At 52.7% G+C, this 26467-nt stretch overlaps 1 protein-coding gene across 1 annotated transcript; it reads left to right on the top strand.

Moving 5' to 3' along the window:
- Window positions 1-26382, top strand: TSPAN1 (tetraspanin 1). Its single transcript, XM_032956333.2, has 8 exons — window positions 1-400; window positions 11298-11433; window positions 11673-11873; window positions 13147-13221; window positions 15074-15181; window positions 19006-19290; window positions 20279-20362; window positions 21807-26382. The coding sequence occupies exons 2-8, from the start codon at window positions 11377-11379 to the stop codon at window positions 21858-21860; spliced, it is 864 nt and encodes a 287-aa protein (XP_032812224.1). The 5' UTR covers window positions 1-400; window positions 11298-11376; the 3' UTR covers window positions 21861-26382.
- Window positions 26383-26467: the final 85 nt, after the last annotated feature.

The raw sequence follows: 26467 nt of genomic DNA, 5'->3' as shown, positions 1-26467 counted from the left end.
GCCCCCTCGGGGCCACGCCCACAAGCCACATTCTTACATATAAAAGGCGATTTAACCTCACTGCTCTATTATTTACGGACAGGGCGTTGTGTATAGCGGTGTTCCGATTGTATACAATTAATTAACATAAATATATTATTTACATCTTAGTTATTTGCTGTTTCGGCGACGTAACGCAATAGGCTGATAGAGGAGTACAAATAGAAAAATAATAGATACAATCCTAAATATATTTTTTTAAGTTTTAACAGTTTTATTCTTACGCCAATATATATATTTTTACGTTTGTTTGCTTGCGTATTGGCGAGCATCTGGTGAATGAATAGGGCGTTAGCAGGAGCAGCTGATTCATTGACTCACTGGCCGACAGGCACGCGTGCTTACTGATCTGGGCGTTCAGGTAAGGACAGCTTCTGATACTACTACTGGTGGTACTGATGATGTTACTGATACTACTGATGGTACTGATGATGTTGCTGATACTACTGATGTTGCTACTGATACTACTGATGGTACTGATGATGTTGCTGATACTACTGATGGTACTGATGATTCTAGATTTGAAGCTTTCGTGACTGCAATGATCCATACTCTTTGGTTTTATTCGGTAAAGTAAAAAAAATCACGACGTTTCGGCCACAACACAAGTGGCCTTCATCAGGTGAAGGGACCGGACTGTCCGTGACTTTACCGAATAAAACCAAAGGGTACTGATGATGTTGATGCTGATGTTACTGATGTTGCTGCTGATGCTGCTGATGTTACTGCTGATGTTGCTGATGTTACTGATGTTGCTGCTGATGCTGCTGTTGTTGCTGATGCTGCTGTTGATACTGTTGCTGATGCTGCTGTTGTTGCTGATGCTGATGTTGCTGCTGCTGTTGATGCTGTTGATGCTGTTGTTGCTGATGCTGATGTTGCTGCTGCTGTTGATGCTGTTGCTGATGATGATGCTGATGCTGCTGCTGGTTGCTCACAACGATTGTTTGGGTCGCACCGTCTTGCTAGAATTGCTGTTACTATTACCACTTGCTGGTAAAAATAGGACCATCACTACCACTACCATCATCATCCAAGATCCCCCGTGTAGCCTTCACATACCTTTAGGGCAAGTGCTGTTAGTAGCGAGTAGCAGCATCTATGAAGGCCGGCACTGGTGCACGAGGCGGTCGGTGGTCAGAAACCACGCGCGCCGGCCGCCTTTGTCTCCCCGGTGTCGATGTTTACACACATCGACACCAGGTAAAATACTCAATTGAGGCCGAGTCGACCTACGGGAGGCCCACGGACCGGTTCGGATAATCGTCGACCGCATTTCACCGAGCTGTTCAGTGCGGGTTTGAGGAGCAAAGTCGAGGCAGCATTGAAGTACAGTACAACCATGTGCGTCTCTGCCAGTGGCCTCCGTTGCTAACAACGTGGCGAGTCCAGCAGCCTACAGCACCCTGCTATGCACGATGCATTATCGCTCCTTCAAGAACAGGCCCAGACTCAACTCCTGCTGCTCAGCTTTGCGAGATCCATGTGATGATGATTGCTTTTTTTTTGTTCCACCGTAGGGACAAACAGGTTGATCATGATGACATTGATGTTAATGTCTCTGTTGTTCTTTCTCCTTCGTGTGATACGTAATGTTACACGTAGCGAGCAATCGATGTTAAATTGTACGTTTTAAACGCATTTCAATGGCTTCAACGGATGTGCGAGACTATCCACGAGTCTTGCGAGCGAGCTGAGTTTTTCGGAGTCTTTTTAGAGTCTGTGGTTCGTTGGTTTTAATTTACTCGATTGTAATTGCAACTCACTTCAGTTTAAATACTAATTTCAAAGTGTCAGGGGTAATAGTTTCAAAGTGCCAGGGGTAATGGTTTCAAAGTGTCGGGGGTAATGGTTTCAAAGTGCCGGGGGTAATGGTTTCAAAGTGCCAGGGGCAATGGTTTCAAAGTGCCAGGGGTAATGGTTTCAAAGTGCCAGGGGTAATGGTTTCAAAGTGCCAGGGGTAATGGTTGCAAAGTGCCAGGGGTAATGGTTTCAAAGTGCCAGGGGTAATGGTTTCAAAGTGCCAGGGGTAATGGTTTCAAAGTGTCAGGGGTAATGGTTTCAAAGTGCCAGGGGTAATGGTTTCAAAGTGCCAGGGGTAATGGTTTCAAAGTGCCAGGGGTAATGGTTTCAAAGTGTCGGGGGTAATGGTTTCAAAGTGCCGGTGGTAATGGTTTCAAAGTGCCAGGGGCAATGGTTTCAAAGTGCCAGGGGCAATGGTTTCAAAGTGCCAGGGGTAATGGTTTCAAAGTGCCAGGGGTAATGGTTTCAAAGTGCCAGGGGCAATGGTTTCAAAGTGCCAGGGGCAATGGTTTCAAAGTGCCAGGGGTAATGGTTTCAAAGTGCCAGGGGTAATGGTTTCAAAGTGCCAGGGGTAATGGTTTCAAAGTGTCAGGGGTAATGGTTTTAAAGCGCCAGGGGTAATGGTTTAAAAGTGCCAATTGCTAATGAGTACGTGGTGCGGTGTATAAACATCGCCACTGGGGAGACAAAGACGGCCGGGTGTGTGTGGGTTGCAGTCCCGGCTTTCGAAGGCGCTGCTGCTACTCACTAACAGCACTTGCCCCGACAGTCTGTTAGAGGCTACACGGGGGGCCTTTGTCCTTGTCTCCTTCATAGGCGCTGCTGCTGCTACTCGCTATCAGCACTTGCCCCGACAGTCTGTTAGAGGCTACACGTGGGATCTTTGTCTTTGTCTCCTTCATAGGCGCTGCTGCTGCTACTCGCTATCAGCACTTGCCCTCAACAGCACACGTGTCAACCCACACGGTTTATACTCCGTATTCTTGTACAGGGAAATTGAGCTTCCAGGTCCACACGGCGGCGTTCCAGACGTTCCAATTCGGGCAACAACATAAATGTTTTTGTGTGTCTGTGTGTTTGTGTTTATCCCCTTGTGATGGGACTTTGTAGGATGAACGTTGAGATTCATAAGGGGGCACGGGGTGACCAATAACTGATAAGGGATTGACAGGTTTGTAGTGATGTATAGTGTAGTGTTTAGTAGTATAGTGTATAGTAGTGTAGTGTATAGTGCAGTGTAGCGTATAGGTCTGGATTGGTCTGTAACAAGCTAGACACTTGGTAAGAAGGGGTTTACAGATGTGTAACAGCCTGTCAGAGGCTACGGTGGCGGTGGGAGGGAGGCGGGGGGGGGTATTCGCATTTTCGTAATGCTGCTGCTGTTAAGAATGTTGGCATTGACACAATCGCATCGCAACCGGACGATGCGATGTGATTGTGCCATGCGCGTGAAAAAAAAACGATTGTCAGGTTTGCGCCGGTGCGCTCAGGCGGATCCTACTCGCTGCACCGCCCAGCCCATTCAGGCAGCGACGAGCGAGCACTCGTCCACCCTGCTTTGACTGAGCCACGGTCGGGCAGAGATAACGGTATGCATAAATTCAATACCCCCCCCCCCCCCCGAAGTAAGGACGATTTGGCAAATATGTAAATCGACTAAATCTTGACTTAAAGATTTAAAGCTTTCGTGACTGCAATGATTCATCTTCTTTTGGTTCTTTCGGTAAAGTCACCACGTAGAATGAGACTAAAATAATAAATTGATAAAATAAAATAACACAATAATAATCTCACGACGTTTCGGCCACAACACAAGTGGCCTTCATCAGGTGAAGGGGGCGAGACTGTCTGGTAGGACAGCGCTGGAGTGAAAGAGCCACGTTCAGATCACGGCCTTTTAGCCTCAACTTTAGCACCACGGATAGCTACGGGCCCCGTTCAGACGGACGAGTTCGTCCATGGTCGGAACAGAGGGTGCTAAAGTTGAGGCTTAAAAGCCGTGATCTGAACGTGGCTCTTTCACTCCAGCGCTGTCCTACCAGACAGTCTCGTCCCTTCACCTGATGAAGGCCGCTTGTGTTGTGGCCGAAACGTCGTGAGATTATTATTGTGTTATTTTATTTTATCAATTTATTATTTTATTCTCATTCTACGTGACTTTACCGAAAGAACCAAAGAAGACTTGACTTAAAGCTTTCGTGAGTGCAGTAGTAATTCATATTCTTTGGGTCTTTAGGTAAAGTCACGTAGGTAGCAGACCCACCTGTCTATCTACCCCCCCTCCTCCTCTCTCTCTATGTAAGGCCTCGACACAGAGGCATTGGGTCTCTGTGTGTCTATGTTGTGTGTCTCTGTGTCTCTCTGTGTGTCTCTGTGTTGTCTCTCTCTGTGTGTCTCTGTGTGTCTATGTTGTGTGTCTCTGTGTCTCCCTCTGTGTGTCTCTGTGTGTGTCTCTGTGTCTCTCTGTTTGTCTCTGTGTTGTCTCTCTCTGTGTGTCTTTGTGTGTCTATGTTGTGTGTCTCTGTGTGTGTGTCTCTGTGTCTCTTTGTGTGTCTCTGTGGGTCTCTGTGTGTCTATGTTGTGTGTCTCTGTGTGTGTCTCTGTGTGTCTATGTTGTGTCTCTCTCTCTGTGTCTATGTGTGTCTCCCTCTGTGTGTGTCTCTGTGTCTCTCTGTCTCTGTGTTGTGTCTCTCTGTCTCTGTGTTGTGTCTCTCTGTCTCTGTGTTGTCTCTCTCTGTGGGTCTCTGTTGTCTCTCTCTGTGGGTCTCTGTTGTCTCTCTCTGTGGGTCTCTGTTGTCTCTCTCTGTGGGTCTCTCTCTGTGTGTCTCTGTGTGTCTCTGTTGTGTGTCTATGTTGTGTGTCTGTGTGTGTGTCTCTGTGTGTCTATGTTGTGTCTCTGTGTGTCTCCCTCTGTGTGTGTCTCTGTGTCTCTCTGTTTGACTCTGTGTTGTCTCTCTCTGTGGGTCTGTGTTGTCTCTCTCTGTGTGTGTCTCTGTGTCTCTCTGTTTGTCTCTGTGTGTCTCTGTGTGTCTATGTTGTGTGTCTCTCTCTGTGTGTCTCTGTGTGTCTCTCTCTGCTTGTGTGTCTGTCTGTGTGTCTCTCTCTCAAATTCAGTTCTACCTGATGGCGGTCGCTTGTCGCGATCGGAACGTCGTATTCTATTATTGAATGTATTTATTTTCTACGTGACTTTACCGAATGAACCAAAGGGTCACGTAGATGAGTTCAAAAAAATAACAAAAACACAAGCGACCATCACCCGCTCGTGTTGCGATCGAAACGTCGTAGGTTTTTTTGTAGTTTGATTATTTGCGTTAACCGATCTACGTGACTTCACCGAAAGACGCAAATAAAGATGTAAATCGATTCTTGAGTTCTCATCCTCTTGCATCACGCGATGCAAATGCTTAACGCTCCCCCACCCCCACGCAAACCTCCGGGTAGGCGGTGAGAACGCCGCGTTCCGAACATGGAACAACGTCCGTCGAGGAGATGGAGTGATGGTGGCGGCGGTGATGATGATGATGGTCATAATAGAGTTGTTTTTTTGGTGTTGGGTTAGATCGCGTAAATGTAAATGTTGTGTCGTTAAACCCGCCACCACCCACAAAAAAAAACACGGACGATGAGTGAAAGGGGTTCGTCACGTAAACAGAACGCGGCCACATTTTGGCTTGAACATTTTCGTGACTGCAGGAATTCATATTCCATGGTTCTCTCGGTAAAGTCCACGTAGATAGAAAAAAAAAATAATACAAAATGAAGTGATTTACAAATATCACGACGTTTCGATCGTCATCAGGAACTCATATTTGTAATCACTTTATTTATTATTATTTTGCTATCTACGTGACTTTACCGAAAGACCCATGGATTAAGAACGTGGCCAATTCGTTAACCGGCGCAGCACTGCACACCGCGTGTGTGTTGGAGAGCAAATCCACAACATTTTACAATCTAAGTAACCTCGACGTTTCGGCCGATAAATTGCGACCGGCATCATCAGGCGGCAGGCAGATTTGGGGTGGGGATTTCCCGCCGTTTAATTCCCTAAAGAGAGGGGGGTAGTCGGTGTGATGGCGTCACTCGTGAGCTCTTCACGTGCGAGGTGGGGGGTGGGTGAGTGGGGGGTGGGTGGGTGAGTGGGGGTGGGTGAGTTGGGGGTGGGAGAGTGGGGGGTGGGTGAGTGGGTGAGTGGGGGGTGGGTGAGTGGGTGAGTGGGGGGTGGGTGAGTGGGTGAGTGGGGGGTGGGTGAGTGGGGGGTGGGTGAGTGGGGGGTGGGTGAGTGGGGGGTGGGTGAGTGAGTGGGGGTGGGTGAGTGGGTGGGGGTGAGTGGGGGGTGGGTGAGTGGGGGGTGGGTGAGTGGGGGGTGGGTGAGTGGGGGGTGGGTGAGTGGGGGTGGGTGAGTGGGGGGTGGGTGAGTGGGGGGTGGGTGAGTGGGGTGGGTGGGTGAGTGGGGTGGGTGGGTGAGTGGGGGTGGGTGGGTGAGTGGGGGTGGGTGGGTGAGTGGGGGTGGGTGGGTGAGTGGGGGTGGGTGGGTGAGTGGGGGGTGGGTGAGTGGGGGGTGGGTGAGTGGGGGGTGGGTGAGTGAGTGGGGGTGGGTGAGTGAGTGGGGGTGGGTGAGTGAGTGGGGGTGGGTGAGTGAGTGGGGGTGGGTGAGTGAGTGGGGGTGGGTGAGTGAGTGGGGGTGGGTGAGTGAGTGGGGGTGGGTGAGTGAGTGGGGGTGGGTGAGTGAGTGGGGGTGGGTGAGTGGGGGTGGGTGAGTGGGGGTGAGTGGGGGTGGGTGGGTGGCTGGGGGTGGGTGAGTGGTGAGTGGGGGTGGGTGAGTGGTGAGTGGGGGTGGGTGAGTGGTGAGTGGGGGTGGGTGAGTGGGGGGTGATTTATGATCCTGTTGATGTTTGTGTGGTAGCGGTGAGCGCTGCGCTACGAACCCAGCAAACGTCCCGAGTTCGATTCCCACTCGCGGCCACCACCAACGCCAGTTCCGGTATTCTGAACTAGGTCGACTCAGCCTCGAATGAGTACCCCGCGTGAAAAAAAAACATCGCCACTGGGGAGACAAAGGCGGACGAGCGTGGTGCTGGCCACCCACCCCCTCGTGTGCCGTGCCGGCCTTCATAGGTGCTACTCGCTAACAGCACTTGCCCCTACAGTCTGTTAGAGGCTACACGGGGGATATTTGGCTTTGATGGTGGTGACGATGATGTCCGTGATGATTATAATTGGATTTCAATGTGGTGGTGATGATGATGGTGGTATTGATGGTGATGATGATGGTAGTGTGGGTGGTGGTAATGGTTAATGACGGTGGTGATGATGATGATGGTGTTAATGATGATGATAGTTTGGGTGATGGTAATGGTTAATGATGATTGTAATGATGATGATGCTGGTGGTGACGTTAAGGACGAATGTGATGGTGGTGATTGATGACGGAGATGATGGTGACCATACAACACTGACCTTAGAGCTATGCCTAATATTCTCACCTTGATATCTCAACATCTTCACACCAGACACACAAAGACAAAGGTCCCCCGTATAGCCTCAAGAGATTGCCGGGGCAAGTGCTGTTAGCGAGTAGCAGCACCTATGAAGTAGACAAAGATCCCCCGTGTAGCCTCTAACAGACTGATGGAGCAAGTGTTGTTAGCGAGCACCTATGAAGGCCGGCACGGCACACGAGGGGGTGGGTGGCCAGCACCACGCCCGGCCGCCTTTGTCTCTCCAGCGGCGATGTTTACTACACACCGCACCAGGTACTCATCTCAGGCTGAGTCGACCTAGGGGAGGCCCAGCGCCGGTACAGATAATCGCCACTGGGTGTTGGTAGTGGCCGTGAGCGGGAATCGAACTCGGGTCGCCGGGTTCGAAGCGCAGCGTGGCGCTGATTGCTGCCACTACCGCTGGCTACAACCAGACACACACGCAGACACGAAAACTAAAATCTTTCTTTTTTATTTTACCAGCTAAGGCCCTCTGAGCTTGTGTAGCTCTTTGTCAGAAGCGACCCTGGGCCATCGCAAATGATAGCCACAACGAAGTGGGCTTATCATCATGATGATCATCATCATGATGATCATCATCATGATGATCATCATCATGATGATCATCATGATCATCATCATGATCATCATCATGATCATGATCATCACGTGGAAATGTACAGCAGCGGCCAAGGAACTCCAAACGCGTAGTGACGTTGATTATTCTCAATGTGGAGGGGAAGACCGGGAGGACCCGGAGACAAATCCACGCGACCACGGGGAGAGAGAGAGACGCAGACTCAGCCTCTAATGAGTACCTGGCACTTCGAGGGGGAGGAGGGGAGGGGTGGAGGGGAGACAAAGGCGGCCGGGGCGTGGTGCTGGTCACCACCCACCCCTCTCTCGTGTGCCGACAGTGTCGGCCTTCATTTAGTGCTCGCCACTCGCGAGTACTTGCCTCCAAACGTCTGTGTGTGTGTGTGTGGTGTGTGTGTTATATATGAGTGTGAGTGTTATATATGACTACGTTATGCAGGGTGCTTGTGCCAGGCTAGGTGCACTTTGAGGCTGCTGTCACGTGAACTTGTGGAAGGCTCGCTGCTGGTAGGAGGTGACGGGACAGAGACCCACGTGTCATGGGTCGAGTGCTGTGCCAGGCTAGGTGCAGGAGGAGGTCACGGGACAGAGACGCAGGTGTTATGGGTCGACTGCTGTGCCAGGCTAGGTGCAGGAGGAGGTCACGGGACAAAGACGCAGGTGTTATGGGTCGACTGCTGTGCCAGGCTAGGTGCAGGAAGAGGTCACGGGACAGATACCCAGGTGTTATGGGTCGACTGCTGTGCAAGGCTAGGTGCAGGAGGAGGTCACGGGATAGAGACCCACGTGCTTGGTGATGCTTTGAGGAGCGGTGGTGCAGCGGTTAGCGCTACGCTGCACTACGAACCCTGCCACCCGAGTTCGATTCCCGCTCATGGCCACACCTGGGCCTCCTCCAAGTCGACTCAGCCTCAAATGTTTACCTGTGCGGTGTGTCAAACGTCACCACTGGGGGAGACAAAGACGACCGGGCGTGGTGATCGCCACACCATCCCCTCGCGTGCCGTTCCGGCCTTCAATAGGCGCTGCTGCTGCTGCTGCTCGCTAACAGCACTTGCCCCGACAGTCTGTTAGAGGCTACACGGGGGATCTTTGGCTTTGTCTCCTTCATAGGCACTGCTGCTACTCGCTACTAACAGCACTTGCCCCAATAGTTCGTTAGAGGCTACACGGGGGATCTTTGTCTTTATCTCCTTCATAGGTGCTGCTCGCTAACAGCACTTGCCCCGACAGTCTGTTAGAGGCTACACGGGGGATCTTTGGCTTTGGTTGATGCTTGAACAACAAACAAAAGAGGCGGAATATTTTTTTCATTTATTCTCCCCCCCCCCCACCCCGTCCGTGTCAAGTGTTGCTGCTCGCTGCTGCAGTGCGGTGTTTCCCCCCACCAACACCACCAATCACACACCCAGCACCACAAACCCACCCACCACCATACACCCACCACCACCCACCCACCCACCACTACACACCCACCACCACCCACCCACACACCACACACACACCCATCACCCACCACACACACACCACACACACACACACCACATACACACCCACCACCCACCCACCACCACCACCACCAGCTCTCTCCTCTCCCTCCCGGATGTGCCCCCCCCCCCACCGGGCACCGTGAGTGGCTCTCAACGAGGACGGACTCGGACGGTGCCACCGCACGGGGCCCGTGGCGCGGTGGTCGGGTCCACCACCCCCCACCCCACCCACCCCCCACCCCCCACTCCCCCCACCCACCCCACCCCACCCACCCCTCCAGGCCCCCGCACTCGCTTAGTCCGGCACTGATCTTCAACTTTTTAGAAGTTCATCAAATGCCAGCGGAGTTGACCCAAGCCACGCCGCCGTGAACGTGCCGGGGAGAAAAACGAGGCCAAGCAGAGGACGTTGAATCAACAATTGGTGTCAGCCGTGGAGAGAATAGATTGTTTAACACAGAGACAAAGACCCCCCGTGTAGCCTCAACAGACTGTCGGGGCAAGTGCTGTTAGCGAGTAGCAGCAGCGCCTATGAAGGAGACAAAGACAAAGCTCCCCCGTGTAGCCTCAACAGACTGTCGGGGCAAGTGCTGTTAGCGAGTAGCAGCAGCAGCACCTATGAAGGAGACAAAGACAAAGCTCCCCCGTGTAGCCTCTAACAGACTGTCGGGGCAAGTGCTGTTAGCGAGTAGCAGCAGCGCCTATGAAGGAGACAAAGACAAAGATCCCCCGTGTAGCCTCTAACAGACTGTCGGGGCAAGCGCTGTGAGCGAGTAGCAGCAGCGCCTATGAAGGAGACAAAGACAAAGACCCCCCGTGTAGCCTCTAACAGACTGTCGGGGCAAGTGCTGTGAGCGAGTAGCAGCAGCGCCTATGAAGGAGACAAAGACAAAGATCCCCCGTGTAGCCTCTAACAGACTGCTGGGGCAAGTGCTGTTGCAGGCTACACGGGGGATCTTTGTCTACTTCATAGGTGCTGCTGCTCCTCGCTAACAGCACTTGCCGCAAAAGTCTGGCAAGGCCATACGGGGGTGGGTTTCTTTGTCTTCTGCGAGACGTCGCGTTCACAGCAAATTCATGAACAACAATCAACGGCGCTGTTTGTCCAACGGTTCAGACCCCCTCTCTCTGAATGCCCTCTCCCACACAATGGGCTCAGGACGTCTGATGGCGTTTCTGCTCAGGCTTGTTCTGAAGCTTTTAATCCCTGTGGTTCTCGTCAATCATCGAAGGCACGAAGTGAGCGCGGGCCCAACGTGTCAGTGACGACTTTGCTTCGTGCCCATCAAAGCCCTCTCGTAGACATGAACATTGTTTACGTGCTTTGTTAACGGTTGAGAACCGGAGGATGGCGGTGTGGGGGTGTGTGCAAGGCTGCAGCAATGATGATAAGAAGCACACTGCTCTGTAGACACCGCCCGCTGCCACCGTCTCAATCTGAATGAGACCCTGAGACCCTTCACACGCGATGGGGTCAAGACGCTTGATCGCATGTTGTTCTCGGACGTTTCATTTTTGTAGTTCGTGGTGCGCACCACCGATTAGCAATTAGCAACGTGCGGTGCGAAATAAGTTTTTTTTCAGCACGCGACACCGCCGCCATTGCAACGTGCCTTGGAAGTTACCCCCCCGGCGACCTGCCAAGTTGCAATATTGTGTTTCCGCGATCGGCCTGCAACTTCCCCGGAACCTGCCGGGGACTCGTCGACGTGACAGCGGCGGCGGCTGGCGGCGAGGGGAGGCGAGGCGAGGGAGTTCGCGAACTCCCTCGCCTCGCCTCGCGACCGTGAGGACGCCGCCGCCGCCGCCTGCCTGCCTGCCTGCCACTACTGCTGTGGGTGAGGGTTCGTGGGTCATCAGCGGCCGTTGTGTACCTGTGCAGGTGAGCGAGGCGAGTCGGTGATCGCGCCCACAAACAGCCACCACCACCACCAGACCGACCGACCGACCGACCGACCGCCATGAGCTGCTACGGGTTCCTCCGCGGGATGATGGTGTTCTTCAACGTGATCGTGTTCGTAAGTGCGCGGTCGCCGCAACAACAACAACAACAACAAACCCCCCCCCCCCCCCGCCCCCGCCGCTGACACCGCCGTCCCCCTACCCCCCCAGCGCTCGCAAATCGAACCGCTTGGAACACCGCGCCGATCTCTACCCACGGAGCACTTAAAGCCACCGCCGCCGCCGTCGTCGCGTGAAGAACTCCAGTTCAGACGTTTCGCGCTCGCACCCCCCCCCACCCCCTTTTCCCCGTCAGCTCGGCGGATGCCTCCTGCTGGGAGCCGGCGTCTGGATCAAGGTTGATGGAAGTTCGTTCACTCGCATCCTGGGGCCCGACCTGGCCGTCCATTTCGTGAACGTCGGCTACTTCTGCATCGCGGCCGGCGGGCTGCTCATCATCTTCGGCGTCCTGGGATGCTTTGCCGCCTGGAAGGAGAGCAAGTGCTTGCTCATGACGGTCAGCTGGGGCGCCCACGGTGGTGGGGGGGGGGGGGTGGGGGGAGTTGAGGTCAGCTGGGGCGCCCACGGTGGTGGGGGGTGGTGGGGGGTGGTGGGGGGAGTTGACTGCCTCGCCTCGGTACGCAGGAGGTCGTGGGTTCGATCCTGACCCTGACGATGCCTGCTGCTACTGCTGTAGATTTGGAGTTTGCGTGTCTCTCTCTGTCATCATCATCACGGTGGCTAGGAGATGTTAACTACCTTGCTGACCGCGATGTTGACCACGATGTTGACCACGATGTTGACGACGATGTCGACCGCGATGTTGACGACGATGTTGATGACGATGTTGACGACGATGTCGACCGCGATGTCAACCGCGATGTTGACGACGATGTCGACCACGATGTTGACGACGATATTGACGGCGATGTTGACGACGATGTCGACCACGATGTTGACGACGATGTTGACGGCGATGTTGACGACGATGTCGACCGCGATGTTGACGACGATGTTGACGACGATGTCGACCGCGATGTTCACGACGATGTCGACCACGATGTTGACGACGATGTTGACGACGATGTTGACGACGATGTTGACGACGATGTCGACCGCGATGTTGACGACGATGTTGACGACGATGTTGACGACGATGTTGACGGCGATGTTGACGACGATGTTGACGACGATGTCGACCGCGATGTCGACCACGATGTTGACGACGATGTTGACGGCGATGTTGACGGCGATGTTGACCGCGATGTTGACGACGATGTTGACGACGATGTTGACGACGATGTTGACGACGATGTTGACGACGATGTTGACGACGATGTTGACCACGATGTCGACCACGATGTTTACGACGATGTTTACGACGATGTTGACGACGATGTTGACGACGATGTTGACGACGATGTCGACCGCGATGTTGACGACGATGTTGACGGCGATGTTGACCGCGATGTTGACGACGATGTTGACCGCGATGTTGACGACGATGTTGACGACGATGTTGACCGCGATGTTGACCGCGATGTTTATGACGATGTTGACGACGATGTTGACGACGATGTTGACGACGATGTTGACGACGATGTTGACGACGATGTTGACGACGATGTTGACGACGATGTTGACCGCGATGTTGACGACGATGTTGACCGCGATGTTGACGACGATGTTGACCGCGATGTTTATGACGATGTTTATGACGATGTTGACCGCGATGTTGACGACGATGTCGACCGCGATGTTGACGATTTTTCCGGTGATGTCGCGTGCAGTTCTTCATCATCGTGCTCATCATCTTCATCGCCGAGGTGGCTGCCGGGATTTCGGCTCTGCTCTACGGCTCCCTGGTTCGAAATTTTTTGCCGTTATTACCTGCTCTGCTGTTGCCCTGGTTACCTGCTCTGCTGTTGCCGTGGTTACCTGCTCTGCTGTTGCCGTGGTTACCTGCTCTGCTGTTGCCGTGGTTACCTGCTCTGCTGTTGCCGTTGTTACCTGCTCTGCTGTTGCCGTGGTTACCTGCTCTGCTGTTGCCGTGGTTACCTGCTCTTCTGTTGCCGTGGTTACCTGCTCTGCTGTTGCCGTGGTTACCTGCTCTTCTGTTGCTGTGGTCACCTGCTCTTCTGTTGCCGTGGTTACCTGCTCTTCTGTTGCCGTTGTTACCTGCTCTTCTGTTACCGTGGTTACCTGCTCTTCTGTTGCTGTGGTTACCTGCTCTGCTGTTGCCGTTGTTACCTGCTCTGCTGTTGCCGTTGTTACCTGCTCTTCTATTGCCGTGGTTACCTGCTCTTCTATTGCCGTGGTTACCTGCTCTTCTATTGCCGTGGTTACCTGCTCTGCTGTGGCCGTTACCTGCTCTGCTGTTGCCATGGTTACCTGCTCTGCTGTGGCCGTTGTTATCTGCTCTGCTGTTGCCGTGGTTACCTGCTCTTCAGCAACCGACCGCGTTCGCATGCTTCATACCGTGGCACGACGCAGCGCGCAGTGGCGATGGCGACAAAATTAACTGCGTGGCCGCTTGAAACATTTAAAATAGATTGGAACCCCTGGTAACGAGCACCACTGTTAACGAGAAATCGCTTAACGACGGGCCTCTATAGAGCCCAGGGTGTAGTGTAGTGTAGTGCCTCCATAGAGCCCAATATTTTGATTTAAAGCTTTCGTGACTGCAGTGATTCATATTCTTGGTTCTCTCGGTAAAGTCACGTTGCAAGCCATCTGGCTACCATGAGAGATTCGTTCATGAGGCTATCCACATATACAAACACAGAGACAATTTCAACCGAGAAGATGGATTCTGGCTTAGCAATCATTGTAAGGATTGGATAAACTATTTCAGGTCTTAATTGATTGTTCACGCTTACGGTGGCTTTCAGACAGCATACATTAATTTTTCGTCTCCCCCCTCCTCTTTTCCGAACATAGATGGACTCGTCCATCTAAACAAACTGTCAAATCGCTCTCCGTGGCGCTAACGCTTAAAAATAAATAAATAATACAGACCGCCACTTCTTTCGAATGCTTCTTGCCGTTGGTTTTCACACCTGATGATGACTGTTTGTGTTACAGTCGAAACGTCGTGAGAATTTTATTGTTTTATATATATTTTATTGTTTCCCTTCAACGTGACTTTACCGAAAGAACCAAGAATATAGAGCCCAATATGTTCGCTTACCGACCATTCTCCTGTTAGCGAAGGGCCGTTGTAGGTCCAGGAAACATGAATGATTTAATCGGTTAACCGCTTGTTCGAACATGAAGCGTTTATAATTAGTATCTTCATGTATTCATATCCATTGCTTAAACCATTATAAAGTAAGTTTTTTTAGTTTTTTTTGTTTCGGGTGAAAGAGTGGGGTTAACTTTCGACGCCGGCAGAACGAGAACTCGGCCTTCGACCGCTCATTCCCTGCACTCGCTTGACGGGGCGGTGCCCGTGGCACCGATCGCCTTCGTCAGGAGGGTCGGTGGCTTCTACCGTGGGCGGTGCGGTTCGTGCACGGGGGGCTGTAGACCCGTGAGCAGCCTTCGGTGGTGATAACAAAAAATAAAACGCGCCACGGTGGCTCTCCCGCGCTCCGGTGCGGGGGCGAGGGGGTGTCTCTCGAGCGTCGAACTGGGGTCCGGGGCGGACGCGCGGCGGTCGGATGAGCGACGGGCGGAGGGCTAACCCTGGCGTGGCGCGGCTCGGGGCGGGTGCAGGTGGCGAGCCTGCTGCAAGGGCAGGCCATGAAGAGCATCAAGGAAGATTATGGGCAGACGGGTTCCAAGCAGGTCATCACCGACGCGTGGAACGCCATCATGCAGGAGGTGTGTGTCTGTGTGTGTGTCTGTCTGGGTGTCTGGGTGTCTGTGTGTGTGTGTCTGGGTGTTTGTGTGTCTGGGTGTGTGTCTGGGTGTGTGTGTGTCTCTCTGTGTGTCTGGGTGTGTGTGTGTGTTTGTGGGGAGCGGTAGTGTAGCGGTTAGCGCGCTGCGCTATGAACCTGGCGACCTGGGTTCGATTCCCGCTCACGGCCAACACCAGTGACGATTATCTGAACCGGTCCCGGGCCTCCCCTAGGTCGACTCAGCCTCAAATGAGTACCTGGTGCGGTGTGTAAACATCGCCACTAGGGAGACAAAGGCGGTCGGGCGTGGTGCTGGCCACCCACCCCCTCGTGTACCGTTCTGGCCTTCATAGGTGCTCGCTAACAGCACTTGCCCCTACAGTCTGTTACAGGCTATATGGGGGATCTTTGTCTTTATCTTTGTGTCTCTCTCTCTGTGTCTGGGTGTGTGTGTGTGTCTCTCTGTGTCTGGGTGTGTGTGTGTCTCTCTGTGTGTCTGGGTGTGTGTGTGTCTCTCTGTGTGTCTGGGTGTGTGTGTGTGTCTCTCTGTGTGTCTGGGTGTGTGTGTGTCTGGGTGTTTGTGTGTCTGGGTGTGTGTCTGGGTGTGTGTGTGTCTCTCTGTGTGTCTGGGTGTGTGTGTGTCTCTCTGTGTGTCTGGGTGTGTGTGTGTCTCTCTGTGTGTCTGGGTGTGTGTGTGTCTCTCTGTGTGTCTGTGTGTGTGTCTCTCTGTGTGTATGGGTGTGTGTCTCTCTGTGTGTCTGGGTGTGTGTGTGTGTCTCTCTGTGTGTCTGGGTGTGTGTGTGTCTGTGTGTCTGGGTGTGTGTGTGTGTCTCTCTGTGTGTCTGGGTGTGTGTGTGTCTGTGTGTGCGTCTGTGTGTGCGTCTCTCTGTGTGTCTGGGTCTGTGTGTGCGTCTCTCTGTGTGTCTGGGTGTGTGTGTGTGTGTGTCTCTCTGTGTGTCTGGGTGTGTGTGTGTGTGTGTCTCTCTGTGTGTCTGGGTGTGTGTGTGTGTCTCTCTGTGTGTCTGGGTGTGTGTGTGTCTGTGTTTCTCTGTGTGTCTGGGTGTGTCTCTCTCTGTGTGTCTGGGTGTGTGTGTGTGTGTGTCTGTGTGTCTGGGTGTGTGTGTGTGTGTCTCTCTCTGTGTGTCTGGGTGTGTGTGTGTGTGTCTCTCTCTGTGTGTCTGGGTGTGTGTGTGTGTCTCTCTGTGTGTCTGGGTGTGTGTGTGTGTCTCTCTGTGTGTCTGGGTGTGTGTGTGTGTCTCTCTGTGTGTCTGGGTGTGTGTGTGTGTGTGTGTCTCTCTGTGTGTCTGGGTGTGTGTGTGTGTGTCTCTCTGTGTGTCTGGGTGTGTGTGTGTGTGTCTCTCTGTGTGTCTGGGTGTGTGTGTGTGTGTCTCTCTGTGTGTCTGGGTGTGTGTGTGTGTGTCTCTCTGTGTGTCTGGGTGTGTGTGTGTGTGTCTCTCTGTGTGTCTGGGTGTGTGTGTGTGTGTCTCTCTGTGTGTCTGGGTGTGTGTGTGTGTCTCTCTGTGTGTCTGGGTGTGTGTGTGTGTGTCTCTCTGTGTGTCTGGGTGTGTGTGTGTGTGTCTCTCTGTGTGTCTGGGTGTGTGTGTGTGTGTCTCTCTGTGTGTCTGGGTGTGTGTGTGTGTGTCTCTCTGTGTGTCTGGGTGTGTGTGTCTCTCTGTGTGTCTCTCTGTGTGTCTGGGTGTGTGTGTCTCTCTGTGTGTCTCTCTGTGTGTCTGGGTGTGTGTGTCTCTCTGTGTGTCTGGGTGTGTGTGTGTCTCTCTGTGTGTCTGGGTGTGTGTGTGTGTGTGTCTCTCTGTGTGTCTGTGTGTGTGTGTGTCTCTCTGTGTGTCTGGGTGTGTGTGTGTGTCTCTCTGTGTGTCTGGGTGTGTGTCTCTCTGTGTGTCTGGGTGTGTGTGTGTCTCTCTGTGTGTCTGGGTGTGTGTGTGTCTCTCTGTGTGTCTGGGTGTGTGTGTGTGTCTCTCTGTGTGTCTGGGTGTGTGTGTCTCTCTGTGTGTCTGGGTGTGTGTGTGTGTGTGTCTCTCTGTGTGTCTGGGTGTGTGTGTGTGTGTCTCTCTGTGTGTCTGGGTGTGTGTGTGTGTGTGTCTCTCTGTGTGTCTGGGTGTGTGTGTGTGTGTCTCTCTGTGTGTCTGGGTGTGTGTGTGTCTCTCTGTGTGTCTGGGTGTGTGTGTGTGTGTCTCTCTGTGTGTCTGGGTGTGTGTGTGTGTGTCTCTCTGTGTGTCTGGGTGTGTGTGTGTGTGTGTCTCTCTGTGTGTCTGGGTGTGTGTGTGTGTGTCTCTCTGTGTGTCTGGGTGTGTGTGTGTGTGTGTCTCTCTGTGTGTCTGGGTGTGTGTGTGTGTGTGTCTCTCTCTGTGTGTCTGGGTGTGTGTGTGTGTGTCTCTCTCTGTGTGTCTGGGTGTGTGTGTGTGTGTGTGTCTCTCTGTGTGTCTGTGTCTGTGTGTGTGTGTGTCTCTCTGTGTGTCTGTGTCTGTGTGTGTGTCTCTCTGTGTGTCTGGGTGTGTTTGTGTGTCTCTCTGTGTGTCTGGGTGTGTGTGTCTGTGTTTGTGTGTGGAGAGTGGTAGTGTAGCGGTTAGCGCCACGCTGCGCTACGAACCCGGTGACCCGGGTTTGATTCCCGCTCACGGCCAACACCAGCAGTGACGATTATCTAAACCGGTTCTGGGCCTCCTCTAGGTCGACTCAGCTTCAAATGACTAACCTGGTGCGGTGTGTAGTAAACCTCGCCACTGGGGAGACAAAAATGCGGTCAGGCGTGGTTGCTGGCCACCCACCCCCTCGTGTGCCATGCCCGCCTTTAGAGGTGCTGCTATTCGCTAACAGCACTTGCCCTAACAGTCTGTTAGAGGCTACACGGGGGATCTTTGTCTTTTGTCTGGGGTGCGCGGCTCGCTGCCTCTGTCCAGTCTTCTCAAGTCCGTCAACCCCACGGCACCACCTGGGTCTGTCCCGTGACCTCCTCCTGCAAGTGGGCAAGCCTTCGACACTTTCACGTGATAGCCTCAAAGTGCACCTAGCCTGGCACGAGCGCTGTGGTGACGTCACCGCCACTTACTGGCAAACGGCAGCTGCTGCTTGCTACTGCTGTTGTTCTTGTCATTGTCTCTGCGATTTATGAAAGTGTATCCATAATTATGCTTGTACGCATCACTTGCCTACACGATGCGTAACATTAACGATTTCAACTCAAACGAAGACCCCCAATTAGCCGTGTAGATTTTCAGAAGCGACACTGGCTATCACAAACGACAGCTCAACGCAGTGGCATCATCACGTGTCATCATCACGTGTACATGTAGAGCAGCAGCAGGCAAATACTCTTAAGACAAGTTGATCCTCAATGTGGAGGGGAAAAACCGGAGGACCCTGGAGAAAAATCCACGCGACCACGGGGAGACATGCAAACTCCAAATATACAGCAGCAGCAGGCGTCAGGGTTGGGATCGAACCCACGACTTCCTGTATACCAGGCGAGGGAGTTAACATCTCACCACCATATATAAGGATAAAGATCCCCTGTATAGCCTTTAACAGACTGTAGGGGCAAGTGCTGTTAGCGAGCACCCATGATGGCCGGAACGGTACACGAGGGGGTGGGTGGCCAGCACCACGCCCCGCCTCCTTTGTCTCCCCAGTGGCGCGCTAACCACTACCCTACCGCTCCCCCACACGCATGGTACACACACACACGCGCGCGTGCTAATAGCTTAATTTCATCGCCTCTTGTCTCAGTTTAACACGTAGGCTTTCGCGACCAATATCATCCATGGGAGGTTTTGTTTCTTCCTTCGCCAGTTCCAATGCTGCGGCTTCACCAACTACACGGACTTCGATGGTTCGTACTTCCAAAGCCATGGGAACAGTTTGTACCCGAAACAATGCTGCTCCTCCAAACCCACCTCGTCACCGACCTCTACCGCCGCCTCTACCATCTTCTCCACCGCCTCCAATTCCACCTCCGTCAACGCGACCTCCTCCTCCCCCACCTCCTCCTCCCCCACCACCTTCAACTCCACCTTGCCGGGCACCTTCAACTCCACCTCCTCGTCCAACGGCACCTGCAGCAACTCCTACCTCAATGTGAGTGACGGTGCAAGGCCTCTGCAAGGAGGGGGGAGGGGGGGGGTCCCCTTATCCAGGCATTAGGATCGGACAGGGGGGGGGTCCCCTTATCCAGGCATTAGGATCAGGCAGGGGGGGGTCCCCTTATCCAGGCATTATGATTGGACAGGGGGGGGTCCCCTTATCCAGGCATTAGGATCAGGCACGGGGGGGGTCCCCTTATCCAGGCATTATGATTGGACAGGGGGGGGGGTCCCCTTATCCAGGCATTAGGATCAGGCAGGGGGGGTCTCCTTATCCAGGCATTAGGATCGGACAGGGTGGGGGTCCCCTTATACAGGCATTAGGATCGGGCAGGGGGGTTCCCCTTATCCAGGCATTAGGATAGGGCAGGGGGGGGTCCCCTTATCCAGGCATTAGGATAGGGCAGGGGCGGGAGGGGGTGTCTGGTAAACCTTTCAAAACAGACGAAGAGCCATTGGGGGTTTGTGTTGTTGTTGTTGTGTCTTTGACTGAAATAGTTCTGGGAGAGCCGCATCACGCAGAGCAAGAGCTACTTGTACACAATCGTAGCAGATATACAGGGCAGATGGACACTGCACATGCCGACTTAAATAAACAAACATAGGTGATGGTATACACTTGCATCTATTTAGGTTTTTTCTCTTCCCTCCCCAATTAGTTATTCTTTAACAGGAACAGTTTTAGCCGTTGTACATTTTTGTCGTCACCAAGACATTCCACAGTGACCCCCCTCACAATCCCTGCCATATTTAATCAATCAATTTTCTGAACCGGTCCGGGGCCTCCCCCTAGGTTGACTCAGCCTCAAATGAGTACCCGGTGTGCAGTGTATAAGCATCGGGCCGGGGTGTGGTGCTGGCCACCCACCCACCTCGTGCGCTGTGCCGGCCTTCACAGGTGCTACTCGCTAACAGCACTTGCCCCAACAGTCCGTTGCAGGCTATATGGGGGGATCTTTATCTTTGTGCTCGCGTGTCTGTAGGGTTGCTACGATCAGCTGAAGTACCTCTTTGAGAAGAACGCCTACATCATTGGAGGCATCGCTGCAGGCACCTGCGGACTCGAGGTAAGAGGAGGTCACCGGGTCACTAGCTGGCTCCCCAAGTCACTGGGTCACCTGGTAACTGTGTCACCAGTTCACAGGGAGACTGGGTCGATGGGTAACTGGGTAACTGGGGCACCGAGTCACTGGGTAACTTGGTAACTTGGTCACTTGGTGACCAGGGCACCCGAGTCACTGGGTCACCGGGTAACTGGGTCACCAGTTCACTGGGAGACTGGGTCAATGGGTAACTGGGGCACCGGGTCACTTGGTAACTTGGTAACTTGATCACTAGGTGCCCAGGGCATCCGAGTCACTGGGTCATCTCCTGTTCAACAGCCCTGCAGGGCCAGTGGTGGAAAATCCACATTCCTATGGCAGGGGTTGGGGGTTGTGGGGCAATGGGGTGTCGAGTCTCTGCTAACTTTATGGATTTCGGGAGGACGCAGTGTTGAGTCTATGGGCAGTGTTGAGTCTATGGGGCAGTGTTGAGTCTATGGGGCAGTGTTGAGTCTATGGGGCAGTGTTGAGTCTATGGGCAGTGTTGGGTCTATGGTGCAGTGTTGAGTCTAGGGGCAGTGTTGAGTCTATGGTGCAGTGCTGAGTCTATGGTGCAATGTTGAGTCTATGGTGCCGTGCTGAGTCTATGGTGCAGTGTTGAGTCTATGGTGCAGTGTTGAGTCTATGGGCAGTGTTGAGTCTATGGGCAGTGTTGAGTCTATGGTGCAGTGCTGAGTCTATGGGCAGTGTTGAGTCTACGGGCAGTGTTGAGTCTATGGTGCAGTGTTGAATCTATGGGCAGTGTTGAGTCTATGGTGCAGTGCTGAGTCTATGGTGCAGTGTTGAGTCTATGGTGCAGTGTTGAGTCTATGGTGCAGTGTTGAGTCTATGGGCAGTGTTGAGTCTATGGTGCAGTGTTGAGTCTAGGGGCAGTGCTGAGTCTATGGTGCAGTGCTGAGTCTATGGTGCAGTGCTGAGTCTAGGGGCAGTGCTGAGTCTATGGGCAGTGTTGAGTCTATGGGCAGTGTTGAGTCTATGGGCAGTATTGAGTCTATGGTGCAGTGTTGAGTGTATGGGCAGTGTTGAGTCTATGGTGCAGTGTTGAGTCTATGGTGCAGTGTTGAGTCTATGGGGCAGTGTTGAGTATATGGTGCAGTGTTGAGTCTATGGTGCAGTGTTAAGTCTATGGTGCAGTGCTGAGTCTTTGGGCAGTGTTGAGTCGATGGTGCAGTGCTGAGTCTATGGGCAGTGTTGCTGAATCTGCAGGGGAAGTTGTTTGTAATGGAGGGATGCGAGGATGGAGAAGGACCGAAGACCGAGAAAGAGACAGAGAGAGAGAAGATTGGGAACGAGGAGAACAAGAGAATGGACATGGAAGGAGATGGAGAGAGAAATGTGATAATGATTTAGTATGAAACTAATTCGTTGCTATTCCTGTGTGTCTGTGTGTGGTTGTCTTTTCCCACAGTTGGCTGCCATGATTGTATCGCTTATTCTGTACTGTAAAGTGGACAAGGATTGATCACCGCACACCGCACCACACCACACATCCACACTGCATCACACCACACACCCACACTGCATCACACCACACACCGCACACCGCACCACACCACACACCCACACTACACCACACACCCACACTGCATCACACCACACACCGCACACCGCACCACACCACACACCCACACTACACCACACCTCACCACACACCCACCTCACCACACACACACCTCACCACACACACACCCCTCACCACACACACACCTCACCACACACACACACCTCACCACACACACACCTGACCATACACACCCCTCACCATACACACACCTCACCACCACACACACACCTCACCATACACACACCACCACACACACACCTCACCATACACACACCTCACCACCACACACACCTCACCACCGTCAACACCGCCAGTTTGAAGGATGTTTCAATTCCCCACCACTCCCCAACCTCTGCCATTGGTGGGAAGTTCCCAGAAGGCCATTGCGTTGACTCTGTACGGAACGTGTGTGCACACGTGACACACGCAGTGTACACTGCGTGACACACGCAGTGTACACAAGCGACACACGCAGTGTACACAAGCGACACACGCAGTGTACACAAGCGCCACACGCAGTGTCCACAAGCGACACACGCAGTGTACACAAGCGACACACGCAGTGTACACAAGCGCCACACGCAGTGTCCACAAGCGACACACGCAGTGTACACAAGCGACACACGCAGTGTACACAAGCGACACACGCAGTGTACACAAGCGACACACGCAGTGTACACAAGCGACACACGCAGTGCACACAGTGCTACAGTACACACAGTGCTACAGTACACACAGTGCTACAGTACACACAGTACATACAAGTACACACAGTGCTACAGTACACACAGTACATACAAGTACACACGCTACAAAAAATAGAATACACTACCTTTCTACAACTAAGGGGCCGCCCATAAATGACGTCATGCACCTAAGGGGGGGGGGGGGTCAGACATTTGTGACGATGAGGGGAGGGTTTGAGAAATGTGACGTCACATCAAAAAGCGCAACTTTAAATAAATATAGACAACACGTTCTATGTAATTAAATAGACTTTTTAATAAATGTTTCTCCTACAACATTAGAGTGCAGCGGCACATTAAATACGCACTACAATGACAATAGTTTAAAGCGATTTGAAGCATGTTTTATTTTGGGGGGGGTGGGTGGGGCAGAGCTTTGTGACGTCATTTCAGGGGGGGGGGTCTGACTTTTTGTGACGTCGCATGACGTCCAAAATCGCGTGACGTCATTTATGGACGGCCCCTAAAGTACAGATCGTACCGCGGTGCACAGGGGACGAGAAACGGGACACCACCTCACTCGTCATTCCTAGCAGGCGGCGTGTACGACAACTACAGTGTCACAGCACGCACGCAGTACAGCACGAACTGTACCGCGGTGAACATTGCGCCACGGTATACAGTGCTACGGTACTACAGTGCTACAGTACTACAGTGCGCACTGTGCTACAGTAGCGCACTGTACCACAGTAGCGCACTGTACCCCCCAGCGCGCACTGTACTACTGTACCACAGCGCTCTGTACTAGTGGGCATTGCCGGACAGTGAAAAGAAACAACGTACCCATAGTACGTACAGTGCGCACTGTGCTACAGTACGTACAGTGCGCACTGCTACAGTACGTACAGTGCGCGCTGTGCTACAGTGCGCACCCCGTGGTGAGATTGCGCGCCAACAACTAAAACCTCAGCGCACCCGACAAGTCGGTGTTGTTTATATATGCTACAACAACAACAATACGTGCGTGTAACTTTATATATTTTAGTTGTCTCTCATCTCTTTAGACAACTCCCGCGTTTTAATGAAATTATATTTTTGCCGTCAAAAATTTTTTTGTTAGGGTTTGCACATCGCACCTCCGATTTATTAAAAAAAAAAACTTCTTGCCAAGGTCAAATACAAATTAGCCAAAGGGGGGCTTCGGTTGATGGACCCCCAGTGCCCACCCTGCCACCTTGGGGGGAGGTGGAGGGAAAATCCTGACGATAGTTTGCATATTTATATATACAGTATATTCCATACCTGTTAACTCCCTATCGCTGCCCTACCTTATTAGAGACTAATTCAGAATTTATTTAGTCACCCCGTGGCCTGATGAATCTCAACCATGCATGCTATACACTACACTACTATACACTACACTATACACTACTATACACTACACATACACTACGCTATACACTACACTGTTATACACTACTATACACTACACTACTATACACTACTATACACCACTACTATACACCACTACTATACACCACACTATACACTACACCACTATACACTACATTATACACTACACTATACACTACTATACTTTACACTATACACTACACTTCTACACACCTGTCAACCCCTTATCACTGCCCTACCTTATTGCAGACCAATTGGGACCTTATTGGTCACCCGGTGCCCCTAATCCTACAAAGTCTCATCACGCCGGAGAAGCACAGACAGACGATTTGTAATCGCCGTACGGACCTGAAAACTCAGTATCCCCTGGACGAGAGATACGGGGTTAAACCGTGTGGATTTGACGTGGTAATGCAAATACTTTAAAACAAATGTAACCCCCCCCCCCCCCCATCATACACTCCATCTCGAGTCACTTTAACCCAGGGGGGTCTGGTTGATGGACCCCCCCCCCAGGGTCCAGGACTCCCATCTCGACCCCTTTGGGGTGTGCCAGGGTTTTTTTTTTTGCCGTGGATTTTAACACGTAGCAGCAGTAGCAGCAGGAGGCTTTCGCCACCAATATCCATGAGAGTTTTTTTTATTTTTTAGGGGGGCACGCGGTGGGGGGGGGGGGGGTGGCGGGGGGGGTTAGTTCGCGTAAAATATAAATGTGTTGTGTCGTTAAGCCCGCCACCAGCCGACACAGCCAATTGGTAAGGGAGTTTGTGTCACCTAAAAACAGAACGCGGCCCAAATTCGTTAACTGCTACAGCAACTAGAGCGGTTGTGTGTTGGAGAGTTAAAAGCCACGACGACATTGAGAATTTGGGGGGGGGACACAGCCCCCTCTGCCCCTCCCCCTCTGCCCCCCCTCCACCTTTGGACCCTCTCAGCCCCCCCTCACCCGAGTCGGGAGCTGTGACCTTAAGCGACCCCTCCCCCCCCTCCTCCCCCCTCTAAAAGAAGGGGGGGGGGGAGGTGGGGGGTTGGAGTCTCTCAACGAGCTCCACCGCCCCTCGTGGTCGTCCGTCTCATCCAAAGACAAAGCTCCCCCACCGTGTAGCCTCTAACAGACTGTCGGGGCAAGTGCTGTTAGCGAGTAGCAGCAGCGCCTATGAAGGAGACAAAGACAAAGATCCCCCGTGTAGCCTCTAGCAGACTGTTGGGGCAAGTGCTGTTAGCGAGTAGCAGCAGCGCCTATGAAGGAGATAAAGACAAAGATCCCCCGTGTAGCCTCTAACAGACTATTGGGGCAAGTGCTGTTAGCGAGTAACAGCAGCGCCTATGAAGGAGATAAAGACAAAGATCCCCCGTGTAGCCTCTAACAGACTATTGGGGCAAGTGCTGTTAGCGAGTAGCAGCAGCGCCTATGAAGGAGACAAAGACAAAGATCCCCCGTGTAGCCTCTAGCAGACTGTTGGGGGCAAGTGCTGTTAGCGAGTAGCAGCAGCGCCTATGAAGGAGATAAAGACAAAGATCCCCCGTGTAGCCTCTAGCAGACTGTCGGGGCAAGTGCTGTTAGCGAGTAGCAGCAGCGCCTATGAAGGAGACAAAGACAAAGGTCCCCCGTGTAGCCTCTCACAGACTGTCGGGGCAAGTGCTGTTAGCGAGTAGCAGCAGCAGCGCCTATGAAGGAGATAAAGATAAAGATCCCCCGTGTAGCCTCTAGCAGACTGATGGGGCAAGTGCTGTTAGCGAGTAGCAGCAGCGCCTATGAAGGAGACAAAGACAAATATCCCCCGTGTAGCCTCTAACAGACTGACGGGGCAAGTGCTGTTCGCAAGCTCCTATGAAGGCCGGCACCGTGGCACACGAAGGGGGTGGGTGGCCAGCACCACGCCCGGCCGCCTTTGTCTCCGTCGTGGCGATGTTTACTACGCACACCGCTATACCAGGTTTCTCATTTGCGGCTGAGTCGACCTAGAGGAGGCCCAGGGACCGGTTCAGCATAATCATCACGGGTGTTGGTGGCCGTGAGGCGGGTATCGACCCGTACACACACGGCGCGCGCTCGCACACACACTCGCCAAACCACGAGTGCCGAGTCGAACGTAAAGCGGCCAGCAACAACCAGCACTCATTGGTCGTCACAGACTGGAGGCGATGTTCGGAGGACCGGGTCCATGTCTGCCACGGGCACTCGCCGGTTTTTTTCTTATTTTTTAAACTTGGTGGTGGTGGTGGATTAAGATGCAATTGTTGTTTTCATCGATTATTTTTTTATTTTATTTCTTAGAAGAGCCAATATTTTACTGTCGAATAAAAGGGGAAACAACATGTATCGATGGTGATGATAAAGTAGATGATGATGACGGTGGTGATGATGCTTTTAATCCTAATTGTTTGGCAAGGATCGTACTCTAC

Source organism: Petromyzon marinus, chromosome 1 (assembly GCF_048934315.1).
Source record: "Petromyzon marinus isolate PM22_M1 ecotype Great Lakes invasive population chromosome 1, UKy_Petmar_22M1.pri1.0, whole genome shotgun sequence".
Classification (NCBI taxonomy): domain Eukaryota; kingdom Metazoa; phylum Chordata; class Hyperoartia; order Petromyzontiformes; family Petromyzontidae; genus Petromyzon; species Petromyzon marinus.
The sequence above is the reverse complement of the archived record's forward strand: the minus strand, read 5'-3'. Positions and strand labels throughout refer to the sequence as shown.

Coding starts and splice junctions, on each gene's coding strand:
- TSPAN1 (XM_032956333.2), top strand. CDS start 11,377: ATGAGCTGCTACGGGTTCCTCCGCGGGATGATGGTGTTCTTCAACGTG. Junction 19,291..20,278: donor GCAGCAACTCCTACCTCAAT/GTGAGTGACGGT, acceptor GCGTGTCTGTAG/GGTTGCTACGATCAGCTGAA. Junction 20,363..21,806: donor CAGGCACCTGCGGACTCGAG/GTAAGAGGAGGT, acceptor CTTTTCCCACAG/TTGGCTGCCATGATTGTATC.